Source organism: Ornithorhynchus anatinus, chromosome 3, assembly GCF_004115215.2.
Source record: "Ornithorhynchus anatinus isolate Pmale09 chromosome 3, mOrnAna1.pri.v4, whole genome shotgun sequence".
Classification (NCBI taxonomy): Eukaryota; Metazoa; Chordata; class Mammalia; order Monotremata; family Ornithorhynchidae; genus Ornithorhynchus; species Ornithorhynchus anatinus.
In genome coordinates, this window is record NC_041730.1 from 6,411,941 (window position 1) to 6,431,092 (window position 19,152).

Sequence of the window (19,152 nt, forward strand, 5' to 3'; positions counted from 1 at the left end):
CTCGCAGTTAATCCCCATTTGACAGATGAGGTCACTGAGGCACAGAGAAGTGAAGTGACTTGCCCACCGTCACACGGCTGACAAGCGGCAGAGCCGGGATTCGAACTCATGACCTCTGACTCCGAAGCCCGTGCTCTTTCCACTGAGCCACGATAAATACGATTGGATGAACGAATACAAGGGGGTGAGGGTGTCCGCCGTGGGGCTCCCGGTCTCCATCCCCGTTTTCCAGATGAGGTCACTGAGGCCCAGAGAAGCGAAGTGACTGGCCCCAAAGTCGCACAGCTGACCGGGGGCGGAGTTGGGATTCGAACCCCTGACTCCTGACTCCCAAGCCCGGGCTCTTTCCACCGAGCCACGCTGTTCTCCCCTAGGGGCGGGACTTCTCAAGGGGACGGGACCTTTAGGTGCGGGTCTGTTCGTAGGGGGCGTGACCTCTCATAATAATAAAAAATAATATTGCCATTTGTTAATCGCTTACTATGTGCCAAGCCCTGTTCTAAGCCCTGGGTCGGGGGGATACAAGGTGATCAGGTCGTCCCACGTGGGGCTCCCAGTCTTCATCCCCATTTTCCAGATGAGGTCACTGAGGCCCAGAGAAGGGAAGTGACTTGCCCAAAGTCACACATCTGGCAAGCGGCTGAACTAGGATTAGAACCCATAACCTCTGACTCCCCAGGCCGGGCTCTTTAGAGAAGTGGCGCGGCTCAGTGGAAAGAGTCCGGGTTGGGGAGTCAAAGGTCATGCGTTCGAATCCTGCCTCCGCCACTTGTCGGCTGGGTGACTGTGGGTCACTTCACTTCTCCGTGCTTCAGTTCCGTCATCTGTCAAATGGGGATGAAGACCGGGAGCCTCACGTGGGACGACCTGATGAACCTGTATCTCCCCCAGCGCTTAGAACAGGGCTCTGCACAGAGTAAGTGCTTAGAGAAGCAGCGTGGCTCAGTGGAAAGAGCCCGGGCTTGGGAGTCAGAGGTCATGAGTTCGAATGCCGGCTCTGCCACTTGTCAGTTGTGTGACCGTGGGCAAGTCACTTCTCTGGGCCTCAGTGACCTCATCTGTAAAATGGGGATTAACTGTGAGCCTCACGTGGGACCACCTGATGACCCTGGATCTCCCCCAGCGCTTAGAACAGTGCTCGGCACATAATAAGCGCTTAACAAATACCAACATTATTATTATTATTATTATTATTATTCTTGTTTTTCCACTGGGCCACGCTGCTTCTCATAGGGTGGGGCTCCTCCGAGGGACGGAGCCTAATCTCCCCCGATTAGACCGTGAGCCCGTCGAAGGGCAGGGACCGTCTCTATCTGTTGCCGATTTGTTCATTCCAAGCGCTTAGTCCAGTGCTCTGCACGTAGTAAGCGCTCCATAAATACTCCTGAACGAATGAGAAGCCCCACCCTAGGATTCATTCATTCATTCAATAGTATTTATGGAGCGCTTATTATGTGCATAACATAAGCATTGTGGCTCAGTGGAAAGCACCTGGGCTTCGGAGTCAGAGGTCATGAGTTCGACTCCCGGCTCTGCCACTTGTCAGCTGTGGGACTGTGGGCGAGTCACTTCACTTCTCTGGGCCTCAGTTCCCTCATCTGTAAAATGGGGATTAAAAGTGTGTGAGCCCCACGGGGGACAACCCGATGACCCTGTATCTCCCCCAGCGCTTAGAACAGTGCTCTGCACATAGTAAGCGCTTAACAAATACCAACATTATCATTATTATTGTTATTAAAATGGGGCTGAAGACTGTGAGCCCCACGTGGGACAACCTGATTCCCCTGTTTCTCCCCCAGCGCTTAGAACAGTGCTCTGCACATAGAGAAGCAGCGTGGCTAGAGAAGCAGCGTGGCTCAGTGGAAAGAGCACGGGCTTGGAAGTCAGAGGTCATGGGTTCGAATCCCTCCTCTGCCATTTGCCAGCTGTGGGACCGTGGGCAAGTCACTTCACTTCTCTGGGCCTCAGTGACCTCATCTGGAAAATGGGGATGAAGACTGGGAGCCCTACGTGGGACAATCTGATTCCCCTGTGTCTACCCCAGCGCTTAGAACAGTGCTCGGCACATAGTAAGCGCTTAACAAATACCAACATTATTATTATTATTGTTCTCTGTGCCTCAGTGACCCCATCTGTAAAATGGGGATGAAGACTGTGAGCCTCACGGGGGACAACCTGATGACCCTGTATCTCCCCCAGCGCTTAGAACAGTGCTCTGCGCATAGTAGGCGCTTAACAAATACCAACATTATTATTATTATTATTCTCTGTGCCTCAGTGACCTCATCTGTAAAATGGGGATGAAGACTGTGAACCTCACGGGGGACAACCTGATGACCCTGTATCTCCCCCAGCGCTTAGAACAGTGCTCTGCGCATAGTAAGCGCTTAACAAATACCAACATTATTATTAGTAAGCGCTTAACAAATACCAGCATTAATGTGCAGAGCACTGGACCAGGCGCTTGGTAGGACGCGGCCTTCCCTGGAGGGCGGGGCTCCTCATTGGTTGGGACCCGTCAGGGGGCGGGGCCTCCGCGTGGGCGGGGCCAGACGAGCTGGTCCAATGGGCTGAGAGCCTTTGGGGATTACGTCATAGGCCCGCCTGCGCCTGCGCCCTTTCGCTCTTTCAGCCCGGCACGTGCGGCCTGAGCAGAGGGGTCGCGCAGTGGGCAGCACAGCGTCGGTCTCCGCCCGGAGACGCCACCACTTGGGCCAGTCACTTCCCCTCCTCAGTGCCCTCATCCGGAAAAGGGGGATGGGGACACCGGGGCCAGCCCCATGTGCTTGTAATAATAATCTTAATGTTGGGCTTTGTTAAGCGCTTACTACTAATATTCAATAGTATTTATTTATTGAGCGCTTACTATGTGCAGAGCACTGGACTAAGCGCTTGGAATGAACAAGTCGGCAACAGATAGAGACGGTCCCTGCCGTTTGACGGGCTTACAAGTCTGATCGATACTAATGATAATGTTGGTATTGGTTAAGCGCTTCTCGACTCTATTTATCTCGACTCTATTGCCATCGTTCTCGTCCGTCCGTCCCCCCCGATTAGACCGTAAGCCCGTCAAACGGCAGGGACCGTCTCTATCTGTTGCCGACTTGTTCATCCCAAGCGCTTAGTACAGTGCTCTGCACATAGTAAGTGCTCAATAAATACTATTGAATGAATGAATGAACTATGTGCAGAGCACCGTTCTAAGCGCTGGAGTAGATAGAGGGTCATCTGGGTGTCCCACGTGAGGCTCACAGTCAATCCCCCATTTTACAGATGAGGGAACTGAGGCACCGAGAAGTGAAGTGACTCGCCCACAGTCCCACAGCTGACAAGTGGCGGAGCTGGGTTTCGAACCCATGACCTCTGACTCCCAAGCCTGGGCTCTTTCCACTGAGCCACGCTGCTTCTCTATGTGCAGAGCGCTGTTCTAAGCGCTGGGGGAGATAGAGGGTCATCAGGTTGTCCCACGTGAGGCTCACGGTCTTCATCCCCATTTTCCGGATGAGGGAACTGAGGCCCGGAGAAGTGAAGTGATGTGCCCACAGTCACACGGCTAAGTGGCAGATCCGGGATTTGAACCCATGACCTCTGACTCCCAAGCCCGGGCTCTTTCCACTGAGCTACGCTTCTTGTGTCCGCCCTAGCGCTTAGTACAGTTCCTGGCACATAGCGCTCAACAAATACCGTCGTTTTCATTATTATTAACTCTCCCAAACGCTTAGTACAATGCTCTGCCCATAGTAAACTCTCAGTAAAGGGAAGCTGGGCGGCCCAGCGGATAAAGCCCAGGCTGGGAGTCGGAAGGACTTGGGTTCTAATGCCGCTTCTGCCACTTGCCCGCTGAGTGACCTTGGACAAGTCACTTCACTTCTCGGGGGCCTCGGCTACCTCATCTGTAACATGGGGATTAAGACCGGGAGCCCGTTTTGTACATTCCGAGCGCTTAGTACAGTGCTCTGCACATAGTGAGTGCTCAATAAATACTTTTGAGTGAGAGAGTTTGGGACAGGGACCCTGTCCTACCGAATTATCTTGTAATTTAGTGTCGGTTGGCTCTTTGTAAATCCTTAACAAATACCACTCTCCCACGGCCCCCCCGATTGTAAACCCGTTGTGGGCAGGGAATGTGTCTGTTTATTGTCTTATGGTCTCCATAGCGCTTAGTACAGTGCTCTGCACGCAGCACTCAATAAATACAATTGAATGGATAAATGCTATTGCTTGATTGATGACCTAGGAAAGAAGGTTTTTGCTAGATTCCTTGGGGTTGGGACCCGAAATACTTCCGATAAATTGGATGCCCCGAGAGCTGGAACAATTTCCAGGGTCGGGGTGACCCAGTAGAGGTAGCGTGGCTCAGTGGAAAGAGCCCGGGCTTGGGAGTCAGGGGTTGTGGGTTCTAATCCCGGCTCTGCTGCTTGTCAGCTGGGTGACTTTGGGCAAGTCACTTCACTTCCCTGGGTCTCGATGACCTCATCTGGAAAATGGGGATGAAGACTGGGAGCCCCCCCCCGTGGGACAACCTGATCGCCTTGTGTTCCCCCCCCCCGCCCCCGGTGCTTAGAACAGTGCTCGGCACGTAGTGAGCGCTTACCAAATATCATCATTATTAAATCTCCTTTAATCATCTGGCCAGTGAATCAAAGTCTCATGAGGGTTGTTAGGAAAGGGCTCCATCACCCAGGAATTTTTATAGAATCTGGTGTCAGCTCAGTTCAGGAAAGAGCAAAGAACCTGAGGCAACCAGATCCAATACAGGACCTTCGACGCTAGTGACCATATCCCTCCAACACTTAATCATTGGGTCCAAACGTATCTGGACCCGATTTCCTATCTACCCCAGCGCTTAGTACAGCGCCTGGCACCAAGTAAGCGCTTAACGAATACCATCATTAAGTGCTTCCTATGTGCGGAGTGCTGTACAGAGCGCTTGGGCGCTGTATCTCCAATATTAATAATGATGGCATTTGTTAAGCGCTTATTCTGTGCAAAGCGCTGTTCTAAGCGCTGGAGAGGATACAAGGTGATCAGGTTGTCCCACGCGGGGCTCACAGTCTTCATCCCCATTTTCTAGATGAAGTCACCGAGGCACAGAGAAGCTAAGTGACTGGCCTCAAGTTGCACAGCTGACAAGCGGCTGAGCCGGGATTTGAACCCATGAGCTTTCATTCAATAGTATTTATTGAGCGCTTACTACGTGCAGAGCACTGGACTAAGCGCTTGGAATGAACAAGTCGGCAACAGATAGAGACAGTCCCTGCCGTTTGACGGGCTTACGGTCTAATCGGGGGAGACGGACAGACGAGAACGATGGCGATAGAGTCAAGGGAAAGAACGTCTCGTAAAAACAATGGCAACTAAATAGAATCGAGGCGATGTACGATTCATTAACAAAATAGGGTAATGGAAATATACACAGTTGAGCGGACGAGTACGATGCTGAGGGGAGGGGAAGGGAGAGGGGGAGGAGCAGAGGGAAAGGGAGAAAAGAGGGTTTAGCTGCGGAGAGGTGAAGGGGGGGTGGCAGAGGGAGTAGAGGAAGAGGAGCTCGGTCTAGGAAGGCCTCTCGGAGGAGGTGAGTTTTAAGTAGGGTTTCGAAGAGGGGAAGAGAATCGGTTTGGCGGAGGTGAGGAGGGAGGGCGTTCCGGGACCGCGGGAGGACGCGGCCCGGGGGTCGATGAGGTGACGGAGAGCCTCGAAGCCTAGAGTGAGGAGTTTTTGTTTGGAGCGGAGGTCGATAGGCAACCACTGGAGTTAAGAAGGGGAGTGACACGCCCAGATCGTCTCTGCGGGAAGATGAGCCGGGCGGCGGAGCGAAGGATAGACCGGAGCGGGGCGAGAGAGGAGGAAGGGAGGTCGGAGAGAAGGCCGACGCGGTAGTCTAGCCGGGATATGACTAGAGCCCGTAGCGGTAAGGTAGCCGTCTGGGTGGAGAGGAGAGGGCGGATCTCGGCGATATCGTAAAGGTGAAACCGGCAGGTCTCGGTAACGGATAGGATGCGTGGGGTGAACGAGAGAGACGAGTCGAGGATGACACCGAGATCGCGGGCCCGAGAGACGGGAAGGATGGTCGTGCCATCCACGGTGATAGAGAAGTCTGGGAGAGGACCGGGTTTGGGACCTCTGACTCCCAAGCCCGGGCTCTTTCCACTGAGCCCCGCTGCTTCTCTATTACTGTTTATTGAGCACCTATGTAATGAAGGCTGACTGGGCAGTACCCAGTCAGCACTCTACAGATTCCATTGATTGATGGATCGATTCATTCAGTCGTATTTATTGAGCACTTACTGTGTGCAGAGCACTGTACTAGGCGTTTGGGAAAGTACACTAAGACCGTAAAGTGACAGTCCCTGCCCACAACCAGCTCAGGGTCTAAGAGGCTGGCCACGTTAGTACGATTTACGGCGTGCCGTTTTGGCAAATGAATACCCGAAGCCCTTGAGAGGTACAAAATCTTCCCCTGGCTCCCAGTCCCATAGCGCTTCCGTACCTATCTATAATTTATTTATAGTAACGTCCGTCTCCCCAGCTCTGGACCGTAAACTCGCTGTGGGTAGGGGACGTTTACTGTCGATTCGTACTCCCCCGAGCGCTCAGGACAGTGCTCTGCACGCCGTAAGCGCTCAATAAATACGACAGAGTGAATGAAGAAGGGACGTTTTCCCTACCCACAAGGGGTTTGCGCTCTGTGGGGGGGTGGAGGGGAGGGATGGACACAGCAGCAGGAGAGGTAGGGCACCAGTTTGGAGGGGGTCCGATAGAGCGTGTGCTCGGTTGGTCTGACGAGGACAACTGTCTTTCCGGGAGAAGGGGCGGGTGTCTCGTTTGGGCCGAAGGTGGAAGCGACCTAAGAGAGCTCAGTGGCTCCCGAGAGGGTCGTGAGCGGGAGGACGACTTCACAGGTGTAGCTTCGGTTCGCCGCGAGGTTCTCGACGGGGATGAACTGTCAAGAATCTGCCCTCGGTTTCGCTGGTGCGAGCCAGAGAAACGGCGACGCACGGGAGGCCCGGGTCGCGAGTGAGGCAGGGCGCGTCGGGGTGACTCGGCGGACGGGTCGCTAGCGAATGGATCGGTCGGGCGGTCGGTCTGCGGGCGAGAGGTACGACCCCTTTCTAGAGGAGCCTCCCTCCGGCTCGTCCCGGGGAGCCCCGGGGGGCCGGCTTTAGGGTTCGCCCCTGAACCTAGCCACGTCAAACAGGGCCCGATCGAGGCCTAGGGAGAGATTGCTGAATCTGAAGCCGTGGATGCTCTTGCCTCGGTTCTTTGTCCTTTTTTTGCCCTCCCTCCCGCGGAACGTCTCTCCCCGACGTCTACTCTCCGACTGGACGAACGCCGCCCCCCGCCAACCCGGGGAGACGGTGCGGCTCACGGACCGGCGGGGCGGAGGGGAGAGGCGGTCCACGCGGCCAAGAAAGTAACGAGGCTCTCGTTTCCATCTCGGCTCTAGGCTCCTTCAATCAGTGGGGAGCGGGGTTCCTGGGGGGAAGGTGGGGCTCCCGCTGGGAAGAGGGGGTTCCCGCTTCCGAATCCAGAGGAGGTGGAAATCCGTGGAGAATCGGCGGGGCGGGTGAAGGTCCGCGCCCCGGGGGCAGGCCGGAGGCGGGGAGGCGTCCCCGCTCTTCTTACCCAACGGAGCCCGGCGGGCCTCGGGGTTCTCGGGGCGCCGGATCCCTCCCGGAGGCGGAGCCGGCCGCGGGGGGCGGAGGGGGCGCCTAGAAACCCGGGGTAGGCGAGGGGGAGGCCGACCTCGGGGACCCCGGGGGCCGGGGGCCGGGCGCCCCGACTAGGGGTCGCAGCCGGGCACGCAGGGGCCCGTGGACCAGGTCTCCGGCCCGCCGCTCCTGCTGCAGCCAGTACAGCATCTCCACTCTGTCCCGCTTCATCTTGTCCAGGTAGGGCCGCCCCCTGAGGGTGACGGGCTCCCCGAAGGTCACCTGGATCTCCTCCAGGAGGCGGCCCAGGGGCCCTTCGGCCTTGGCCACCCGCTTGTGCAGGAAGGCCCGGACCCGGGCCTCCTGGGGCCGGCCGCCGGGCCGGCCCTCCCCCGACAGGAAGAAGCGGTTGGGGTCGGAGGCGCGCATCTCGAAGCGCTCCAGCCGGGCCAGGGCCGTCTCCCGCTCCTGGATGGGCCGGATGGCCCGCTCCCACGCGTCCACCAGGTAGGGCAGCTGGCCCAGGTGGGCGTCGGAGCTGTACTTGATGGCCATGTCCAGCCGCTTGGGCTCGGGCACCTGCAGGACGGACCACACCCGCTCCAGGCGCCTCTGCAAGAGGGGCAGCGGCGTCTCCCCCGGCAGCCGCCGGGCCCCCAGCCCCTGGACCGGCACCGTGCCGGGGTCCCACAGGCCCCGCACGAAGGCCGCGGGGCCCCCTCTCCCCGTCCTCGTCCTCGTCGCCCTCCCGCCGTCGTCCGGGCCCAGCGGCGGGGGGCACCGGCGGCAGCATCAGCGGGTCGGCCTTCGGGGCCGGGGGCTCCTCCTCGGGGGGCTCCTCCAGGTAGAGGCGGTAGATGACCCAGAGGAAGTCGCCGTCCTGGGCGGCCAGGAACCTGAAGTAGTCGTCCGAGTCGGGCGGGGCCCTCCGGTCGGGGGGCGAGGTGGGGCTGAAGCGCGGGCTCCGCTGGCCGGGACTCCTCCCGCGGCACCCGATCCCCTTCAGTTGGGGGTTCAGGGTGCTCCGGCTGCCCGGGCGGAGGCTCGGGCGGAGGCTCGGGGCGGAGCCGGCCCCGTCCGCCTCGGAGGCCGGCTCCACCAGCGGGCCCCGCTCGAAGCCCAGGTGGTCGGCGGACAGGCAGCCCAGCAGCTCCTCGTACACGTCCCACATGGCCCGGCCGGACCAGAGCGGGGCGTCCAGGCCGGCGACCAGCTCGGGGCCCAGCTCGCCCGTCAGGTGGTTGTAGAGGACCCGGGCGCAGGGCACGCGCAGGGCCACCGACAGGGCCCGCACGGGGAGGCGCCGGGCCGCGGCCCGCACCGTCCGGCCCCTCAGCTCCAGGGTGTCGGCGGCGGGCTGGGGATGGAGCGGCCCGGGCCCCGGCGGGCGGCGATCCCGCCGGGCCCGCCGCTCCTCGGCCCGCAGGGCCTCCAAGGCCTCGCGCAGCTTCTCCGTCCGGGCCACTGCGGCCGGGGGCCGGGTCAGGGCTCCCAGCAGAGGGTCCGGGCCGGAGGAGGAGGACGAGGCGGCGGCGGCGGGGCCGGGTGGGGTGGTGGCGATGGCCGCCGGCCGCCGTCGCCCGGCCGGGACCCTCGGGGGGACCCGGCCCCGCCTCAGCAGCAGCCGCAGGTCCTCGGCCCCGGCCCCGGGGGAGGCGGGGGCCTCCCCGACGGGGGTCGGGGGCCCGTCCCGGCCGAGGACCAGCGGGGTGAGGGGCCGGGGGGCCGGCGGGGGGAGGCACAGCTCGTCGGCCAGCATCCAGCCCCGGCGCAGGCTGGGCAGGGACCGGCCCCGCCGGGGCGGGAGGCCGTCCGAGGCCCGGGCCCGGGGGCCGGAGGCGGCGGCAGGAGGAGGAGGGGGACCCCTGGGGCTGCTCTCCGGCGGCGGGGCCGGGGAGGCGGGGGGCCGGCAGCCCCGGGGGCGCCCGGGGCCGGGCGAGGGGAGGACGGGCCGGTCCCGCGGGGCGTCGGGGCGGCTCGGCGGGCCGAGGTAGTCCACGGTCAAGTTGGAGCGGCGGGGCCGGGCGGGGTCCGCGGGCCGGGCCGACGCCCGGCCGCCGTTGGGGCCCCGCCGGGCGCCTCCTCCTGCCGCCGGGCCTTCGAGCCGGCCACCGGCCCAGGGGAGCCGGTGGGGCGGCGGGCTGGGTGTCCCGGGGGGGGCGGGCGGCGCAGGGGGCGGCGGGCCCCGGAGGTCGGCGTCGAGCGGCCCGGGGGGCTCCGGCCGCCGGCGGGCCTGCAGCAGCTCGGCCACGACCTGGCCGGCCGACGGGGCCCGGCCCCCGCCCCGCTCCGCCCCGCGGCCGCCCGGCGAGGACGGAGGGCTCCCCGGAGGCGACCCCCGGCGCACCGCCAACGCCGGGAACAGGGACAGCGGCTCCAGGAGTCGCTGGTACAGCCGGTGCAGCGCCGGACCCTCCGCCTCCTGCCCCGGCTCCATCGTCCTCCCGGCGGCGTGGCGACCGACGCCTGGGCAACCGTCGCCGTGGCGACCGACGCCTCGGCAACCGACGCCTCGGCAACCGACGTAGAAGGGAGGGGGCGGGGCCCGCGAGGGCGCTCGGCTCCAGCTCCTGCCCCTCCCCTCATTCATTCATTCATTCGTTCATTCATTCATTCAACGGTATTTCTTAACGTTGGTATTTGTTAAGCGCTTACTATGTGCCAAGCACTGTTCTAAACGCTGGGGTAGACACAGGGTCATCAGGTTGTCCCACGTGGGGCTCACGGTCTTAATCCCCATTTTACAGATGAGGGAACTGAGGCACCGAGAAGTGAAGTGACTTGCCCAAAGTCACACAGCTGACAAGTGGCCGAGCGGGGATTCGAACCCATGACCTCTGACTCCAAAGCCCGGGCTCTTTCCACAGAGTATTTCTTGAGCGCTTACTGCACGCACAGCACTGGACTAAACGCTCGGAAAGTCCAATTGGACAACAGATAGAGACCATCCCTGCCCCACAACGGGCTCGCAGTCTAAAAGAGGGAGACAGCAAAAAGAACCAAGTAGGCAGGCGTCCTCTCCTGGTTCTCCTCTTACCTCTCTGGCCGATCATTCTCGGTCTCCTCCTCCGGAGCCTCCTCCCCCTCCCATCCTTTAACTGTTGGAGTTCCTCAAGGGTCAGTTCTTGGGCCTCTTCTGTTCTCCATTTACACTCACTCCCTCGGTGAACTCATCCGCTCTCACGGCTTTGACTACCATCTCTACGCAGATGACACGCAGATCTCCATCTCCGCCCCCGTCCTCTCCCCCTCCCTTCGGGCTCGCGTCTCCTCCCGCCTCCAGGACGTCTCCACCTGGATGTCGGCCCGCCGCCTAAAACTCAACCTGAGCAAGACTGAGCTCCTCATCTTCCCTCCCAAACCCGGTCCTCTCCCAGACTTCTCTATCACCGTGGATGGCACGACCATCCTTCCCGTCCCGCAGGCCCGCAATCTCGGTGTCATCCTTGACTCGTCCCTCTCGTTCACCCCACACATCCTATCCGTTACCAAGACCTGCCGGTTTCACCTCTACGATATCGCCGAGATCCGCCCTTTCCTCTCCACCCAAACGGCTACCTTACTATTACGGGCTCTCGTTATATCCCGGCTAGACTACCGCGTCGGCTTTCTCTCCGACCTCCCTTCCTCCTCTCTCGCCCCGCTCCGGTCTATTCTTCACTCCGCCGCCCGGCTCATCTTCCCGCAGAAACGATCTGGGCCTGTCACTCCCCTTCTTAAACAACTCCAGTGGTTGCCCATCGACCTCCGCTCCAAACAAAAACTCCTCACTCTAGGCTTCGAGGCTCTCCGTCACCTCGCCCCTTCCTACCTCTCCTCCCTTCTCTCTTTCTACCGCCCACCCCGCACGCTCCGCTCCTCCGCCGCCCGCCTCCTCGCCGTCCCCCGGTCTCGCCCATCCCGCCGTCGACCCCCGGGTCGCGTCCTCCCGCGGTCCCGGAGCGCCCTCCCTCCTCACCTCCGCCAAACTGATTCTCTTTCTCTCTTTAAAACCCTATTTAAAAATCACCTCCTCCAAGAGGCGTTCCCAGACTGAGCTCCTCTTCCCCCTCTACTCCCTCTGCCATCCCCCCTTCACCTCTCCGCAGCTAAAGCCTCATTTTCCCCTTTTCCCTCTGCTCCTCCACCTCTCCCTTCCCATCCCCACAGCACTGTACTCGTCCGCTCAACTGTATATATTTCCGTTACCCTATTTATTTTGTTAATGAATTGTACATCGCCTCGATTCTATTTAGTTGCCATCGGTTTTTACGAGATGTTCTTCCCCTCGACGCTGTTTATTGCCATTGTTCTCGTCTGTCCGTCTCCCCCGATTAGACCGTAAGCCCGTCAAACGGCAGGGACCGTCTCTATCTGTTGCCAACTTGTTCATCCCAAGCGCTTAGTACAGTGCTCTGCACATAGTAAGCGCTCAATAAATACTATTGAAAGTGAAAGATACCATCAAAATAAATAGAATCATAAATAATCATAATGATATTTGTTAATAATAACGTTGGTATTCGTTAAGCGCTTACTAGGGGCAGAGCACTGTTCTAAGCGCTGGGGGAGATACAGGGTCATCAGGTTGTCCCTCGTGAGGCTCCCAGTCTTCATCCCCATTTTATAGAAGGCCTAAAGAAGTGAAGTGACTGGCCCACAGTCACCCAGCTGACAAGGGGCAGAGCCGGGATTCGAACCCATGACCTCTGACTCCCAAGCCTGTGCCCTTTCCACTGAACCACGCTGCTTAAGCCCTTATTATGTGCAAAGCACTGTTCTAAGCACTGGGGGGATACAAGGTCAAGTTGTCCCACGTGGGGCTCCCAGTCTTCATCCCCATTTGACAGATGAGGGAACTGAGGCCCAGAGAAGTGAAGTGACTGGCCCAAAGTCACCCAGCTGACAAGTGGCAGAGGTGGGATTAGAACCCATGACATCTGACTCCCAAGCCCGGGCTCATGCCATTAAACCACGCTGCTTCTCTTATACACATTATGAATAAGATAGAGTAATAAATAATTTAGACAAAAAGGCACAAATGCTGTGGGGAGGGGAAGGGGGTAGAGCAGAGGGAGTGAGTAGGGGGAATGGGGTGGGGGCCAAGGGAAAAGGAGAAAGTTTATATCACTAATTGAAGCAGCGTGGCTCAGTGGAAAGAGCGCGAGCTTGGGAGTCAGAGGTCACGGGTTCTAATCCCGGCTCCGCCGCTAGTCAGCTGTGTGACCTTGGGCAAGTCACTTCACTTCTCTGTGTTTCAGTGACCTCATCTGTCCAATGGAGATTAAAAAACTTTGAGCCCCACGTGGGACAACCTGATCACCTTGTATCCCCCAGCGCTTAGAACAGTGCTTTGCACATAGTAAGCGCTTAACAAATACCACAGTTTATTAATTCTGTTTATTTCCATTGATGCTATTAATGCTTTTTTAATTTGTTTCGTGGTCCGTCTCCCCCTTTCTAGACCGTGAGCCCGTTGCGGGCAGGGATCGTCTCTATTGCTGAACGGTACTTTCCAAGCGCTTAGTACAGTGATCTGCACACAGTAAAGTGCTCAATAAATACGATTAATAATAATAATGATGACATTTGTTAAGCGCTTACCATGTGTTCTCGAAAAAAATAACAACCTAAAAGTGTCAGAGTGAAGATCGGCAATTCCAATCAGAGGGTTCGATCATCCCCGGTGGTGATATCGATTATCGTTAGAAAGACTCTGAGACAGGAATCGGGATAGCGCAGAAAAGAAGGGAAGTGGCTACACGTCTGTTCATCCCGGTGGGATACGAGTGGGGTACAGCCCCGAACCCCTGAATTGCTGTCTTTATTGAGTCTGAATTGTCTTTTATCGAGTCATGGCTCCAAGATACATTCATTAGTTCCCATGGGAAACTTCCATTTTCCCCCTCCCTGGTTTTTGTTCAACATGAGTGGCCAATCTGGGGTCACCTCGTCATGTTTTTCTTTATTTGGTTATCTTTCTTACCTGGGGGTCGACAGTTTCACAAACTGGAGGGGATCATAAAATTGGAGGGAAGTCCCGGAGTCACTAAAATGGAGTCCTTCTTGTCCTCTCAGTTCTGTTCCATAGGTCTGGCTGCCGGTCGGTTGCTCCATTCAATAGTATTTATTCAAGAGTATTTATTGAGCGCTTACTATGTGCAGAGCACTGGACTAAGCGCTTGGAATGGACAATTTGGCAACAGATAGAGACAATCCCTGCCCAGTGACGGGCTCACAGTCAAAACGGGGGAGACAGACGGCAAAGCAAAACAGAACAAAACAAAACAAGACATCATCGTGAAGATAAATAGAATCAAGGAGATGTACACCTCAGTAACAAAATAAATAGGGCAATAAATAATATATACGAATGAGCACAGTGCTGAGGGGAGGGGAAGGGGAAAGAACAGAGGGTGGGAAGGGGAGAGGGGAGGGGGAACAGGAGGAGAGGGGAGGGGGAGCAGAGGGAAAGGGAGGGCTCAGTCTGGGAAGGCCTCCTGGAGGAGGTGAGCTCTGCTTCTCCACTACCTCTGGTTCTGGTTCTTAGGGACAACACAATTTAACAATTTTTCCAATTACTGTCCTTCTGTTGCTTTCTTGGGATATGACTAAACCTTCCCAGTCCCTTAAAAGGAAACAATCCTAGGGACAAAGTAGACTTCCAGATTTTTACATATATATGATACTGAATAACATCCATCTGCTCTTAGCCCCCTTAGCTAGGCTATAACAGAGACAACACACATACCTTGTGTTATTAACCCTCATCCTAATGGAGATTTTATATTAAAGACCCCTTGAACCAGTTTAATGAGCAAGGATGAACAGATAAACCCCATTTTTAGTACATTCAATTTGTAATATTCAGCAATTAAATCTGTACTTTGCACGCAACTGTCCCCTTATGAGACTCCTTAAGATCAAGAGAAGCACCGTGGCTCAGTGGAAAGAGCCCGGGCTTGGGAATCAGAGGTCATGGGTTCTAATCCCGGCTCCGCCGCTTGTCAGGTGTGTGACTTTGGGCAAGTCACTTCACTTCTCTGGGCCTCAGTTCCCTTCTCTGTAAAATGGGGATTAAGACTGTGAGCCCCACCCGGGACAACCTAATCACCTTGTATCCCCCCAGCGTTTAGAACAGCTTTGACATTGTAAGCGCTCAACAAATGCCATTAATTATTATTATCAATGGCTGACAAAGTTTTTCAGCCTAACCCCATTTTAGTTAACTTCTTAAAAATCCATTTAAGAAGAGGAAACTCCAGATTCAATTATCATTCCAAGTTTTCCTTTCCAATCTTTCCACCTTTTCCCCACCGATATTTCTTTATACCATCCAGATATATATTTCAAATATGTCAAGGTGACTTTTTGTATTTGATTCGCTTATATACCTTTTACCGATTTAGCAAAATTTAATCCAGTAGAATTTCGGACATGATGATTAAATCACCGCCCCTACAGTTATTCCTAGGCTGGGAGAACAGTGGCAAATTCACACCCAATTACCACCATTGTAGTTTCTAGAGGGAGGTGCTTTAGATTGAGGAGGGCAACCATTCCCTGGAGGGAGGCAACTCTTTGCTAGAGGGAGATGCCTTCGAGGGGGAAATTCCTTTCTAATCTTCCAAATTGATAGCTCTTGCCCTGAAGGCAATTTAGTTAAGTTTCCTACCCCCATGCCCGACTGCAACTTTCTTCCAAGTACCTGGGTGATTTTGCGGATAGCTGAGAGAAGGGAGAATTGAAATTCCAGGCCAATAAGATAATAATAATAATGTTAGTTTTTGTTAAGCGCTTACTATGTGCAGAGCACTGTTTTAAGCGCTGGGGTAGATACAGGGTGATCAGGTTGTCCCACGTGGGGCTCCCAGTTTTAACCCCCATTTTACAGATGAGGTAACTGAGGCACTGAGAAGCGAAGTGACTTGCCTACAGTCACACAGCTGACAAGTGGAGGAGCCGGGATTCGAACCCATGACCTCTGGCTCCCAAGCCCCTGCTCTTTCCACTGAGCCACACTCTCGCTCTGCGTCGCTACCCCTATTCAGCTAGGAATTCCTCTGCAGTGATCAATAAACGTTTTCCCCAAACGGGCCAATTAAAACATAACTCATCCTAAACACACTTTTACACCGTCACGGGGGTAAAGCCAGTTCCTCCCCCCATCAAACAAGATATCAATTTCCGCCCACTTCGGGACAAAATGCCTAAATCCATCTTTGTTCTTGCTCACCCACATCCATAGACGTAATCTTTCTAGAGGCATCACCTCAAATCTCAACTATTTGGCTTTCCCAGAACGTCCTCCGCACAAAATCCGAGGGGGACACGTTCATACCATCATTTCAACTCTTACCAATAACAAAGTTCAACTGGCCGAGACTGACTGATAAGGTCTTGGAGTTGCTGGAGGGTTGGGAGATCAAAAGTCCCTCCTTCGGGCCACAAGTAGGGGGAGAGAACCCCAAATCGCTAACCCATGTAACCTGGGCGCTCCAAATTCACCAGCCCTTGAAGAGGAGAAGGGGAGACCCGGATCCTAAAAGCGGATCCTTTACTTAGAGTTCTGCTGCACGCAGGGCCTACCGTTCCCACCTCCAAGGGCTGCCTCTATCCGCATCACCGCACTTCGTGGTCGCCAAAAACTGTTCTCGAAAAATCATAATAACCTAAAAGTGTCAGAGTGAAGATCGGCAATTCCGATCATGGGGTTCGATTACCCCAGGTGGTGCTATAGAAAGACTCTGAGACAGGAGTCGGGATAGCGCAGAAAAGGAGGGAAGTGGCTACACATTCATTCATTCATTCATTCATTCATTCGTATTTATTGAGCGCTTACTTTGTGCAGAGCACTGTACTAAGCGCTTGGGATGAACAAGTCGGCAACAGATAGAGACAGTCCCTGCCGTTTGACGGGCTTACGGTCTAATCGGGGGAGACGGACAGACAAGAACAATGGCAATAAATAGAGTCGAGGGGAAGAACATCTCGAAAAACAATGGCAACTAAATAGAATCAAGGCGATGTACAATTCATTAACATTATTTATTAATTATTAATGAGAAGCAGCATGGCTCACTGGAAAGAGCACGGGCTTTGGAGTCAGAGGTCATGGGTTCAAACCCCGGCTCTGCCACTTGCCAGCTGTGTGACTTTGGGCAAGTCACTTAACTTCTCGGTGCCTCAGTTCCCTCATCTGTAAAATGGGGATTAAGACTGTGAGTCCCACGTGGGACAACCTGATTCCCCTGTGTCTACCCCAGCGCTTAGAACAGTGCTCGGCACATAGTAAGCGCTTAACAAATACCAACATTATTATTATTATTATTATTAACAAAATAAATAGGGCAACGGAAATATATACAGTTGAGCGGACGAGTACAGTGCTGTGGGGATGGGAAGGGAGAGGTGGAGGAGCAGAGGGAAAAGGGGAAAAAGAGGGTTAAGATGCGGAGAGGTAAAGGGGGGATGGCAGAGGGAGTAGAGGGAGAAGAGGAGCTCAGTCTGGGAACGCCTCTCAGAGGAGGTGAGTTTTAAGTAGGGTTTTGAAGAGGGAAAGAGAATCGGTTTGGCGGAGGTGAGGAGGGAGGGCGTTCCGGGACCGCGGGAGGACGTGACCCGGGGGTCGACGGCGGGACGGGCGAGACCGAGGGACGGCGAGGAGGTGGGCGGCGGAGGAGCGGAGCGTGCGGGGTGGGTGGTGGAAAGAGAGAAGGGAGGAGAGGTGGGAAGGGGCGAGGTGATGTAGAGCCTCGAAGCCTAGAGTGAGGAGTTTTTGTTTGGAGCGGAGGTCGATGGGCAACCACTGGAGTTGTTTAAGAAGGGGAGTGACAGGCCCAGATCGTTTCTGCGGGAAGATGAGCCGGGCGGCGGAGTGAAGAATAGACCGGAGCGGGGCGAGAGAGGAGGAAGGGAGGTCGGAGAGAAGGCCGACACGGTAGTCTAGCCGGGATATAACGAGAGCCCGTAATAGTAAGGTAGCCGTTTGGGTGGAGAGGAAAGGGCGGATCTCGGCGATATCGTAGAGGTGAAACCGGCAGGTCTCGGTAACGGATAGGATGCGTGGGGTGAACGAGAGAGACGAGTCAAGGACGACACCGAGATCGCGGGCCCGAGAGACGGGAAGGACGGTCGTGCCATCCACGGTGATAGAGAAGTCTGGGAGAGGACTGGGTTCGGGAGGGAAGATGAGGAGCTCGGTCTCGCTCACGTCGAGTTTTAGGCGGCGGGCCGACATCCAGGCGGAGACGTCCCGGAGGCGGGAGGAGACGTGAGCCCGAAGGGAGGGGGAGAGGATGGGGGCGGAGATGGAGATCCGCGTGTCATCCGCGTAGAGATGGTAGTCGAAGCCGTGAGAGCGGATGAGTTCACCGAGGGAGTGAGTGTAAATGGAGAACAGAAGAGGGCCAAGAACTGACCCTCGAGGAACTCCAACAGTTAAAGGATGGGAGGGGGAGGAGGCTCCGGCGAAGGAGACCGAGAATGACCGGCCAGAGGTAAGAGGAGAACCGGGAGAGGACAGAGTCCGAGAAGCCGAGGTGAGATAAGGTATGGAGGAGGAGGGGATGGTCGACAGTGTCAAAGGCAGCAGAGAGGTCAAGGAGGATTAGAATGGAGTAGGAGCCATTGGATTTGGAAAGAAGGAGGTCATGGGTGACCTTAGAGAGAGCAGTCTCGGTAGAGTGGAGGGGACGGAAGCGTTCATCCCAATGGGATAGAAGGGGGGTGCAGCCCCGAACCCCTGAATTGCTGCGTCTTTTATTGAGCCACGCCTCCATGCCTCCAGGTTACATTCATTAGTTCCCACCGCTCCAGGTCGGCTCTTATGGACAACACTATGTGCCAAGCACCATTCCGTCACCAACACCTGCCGGTCTCACCTTCACGACATCACCGACATCCGCCCTTTCCAAATCGCTACCTTGCTCGATTAGACTGTAAGCCCGTCAAAGGGCAGGGACTGTCTCTATCTGTTGCCGATTTGTACAATCCAAGCGCTAAGTACAGTGCTCTGCACATAGTAAGCGCTCAATAAATACTATTGAATGAATGGTACAAGCTCTCATAATATCCCGGCTGGATTATTGTGTCAGCCTCCTCTCTGATCTCCCGTTCTCCCGTCTCTCCCCGTTCCAGTCTATTTTTCACCCCACTGCCCAGATCATCTTGCTACAGAAACACTCTGGGCATGTCACTCCCCTCCTCAGAAACCTCCAGTGGTTGCCTCTCAGACTTGGCATAAAACGAAAACTCCTCACTCTTGGCTTCGAAGCCCCCCAACCCCTGGCCCTCTCCTACCTCACCTCCCTTCTCTCCTCGTCCAGCCCAGCCCGCACGCTCCGCTCCTCTGCCGCCGCTCACCTCCTCATTGGACCTCGTTTGTGCCTAACCCACCGTCGACCCCCGGCTCACGTCCTCCCGCTGTCCCGGAACGTCTTCCCTCCTCACCTCCGCCAAACTAACTCTCTTCCCCTCTTCAAAGCCCTACTGAGAGCTCACCTCCTCCAGGAGGCCTTCC

General features: G+C 56.3%; 1 protein-coding gene across 1 annotated transcript; it reads right to left on the reverse strand.

The window, feature by feature from the left end:
- Nucleotides 1–7,617: 7,617 nt before the first annotated feature.
- CCDC87 (coiled-coil domain containing 87) lies at nt 7,618–10,089 on the reverse strand. The gene is given in 3 exon segments (XM_029061662.1): nt 7,618–8,433; nt 8,435–9,470; nt 9,516–10,089. Coding segments are annotated over 3 exon segments (2,331 nt in total). The 3' UTR covers nt 7,618–7,712.
- Nucleotides 10,090–19,152: the final 9,063 nt, after the last annotated feature.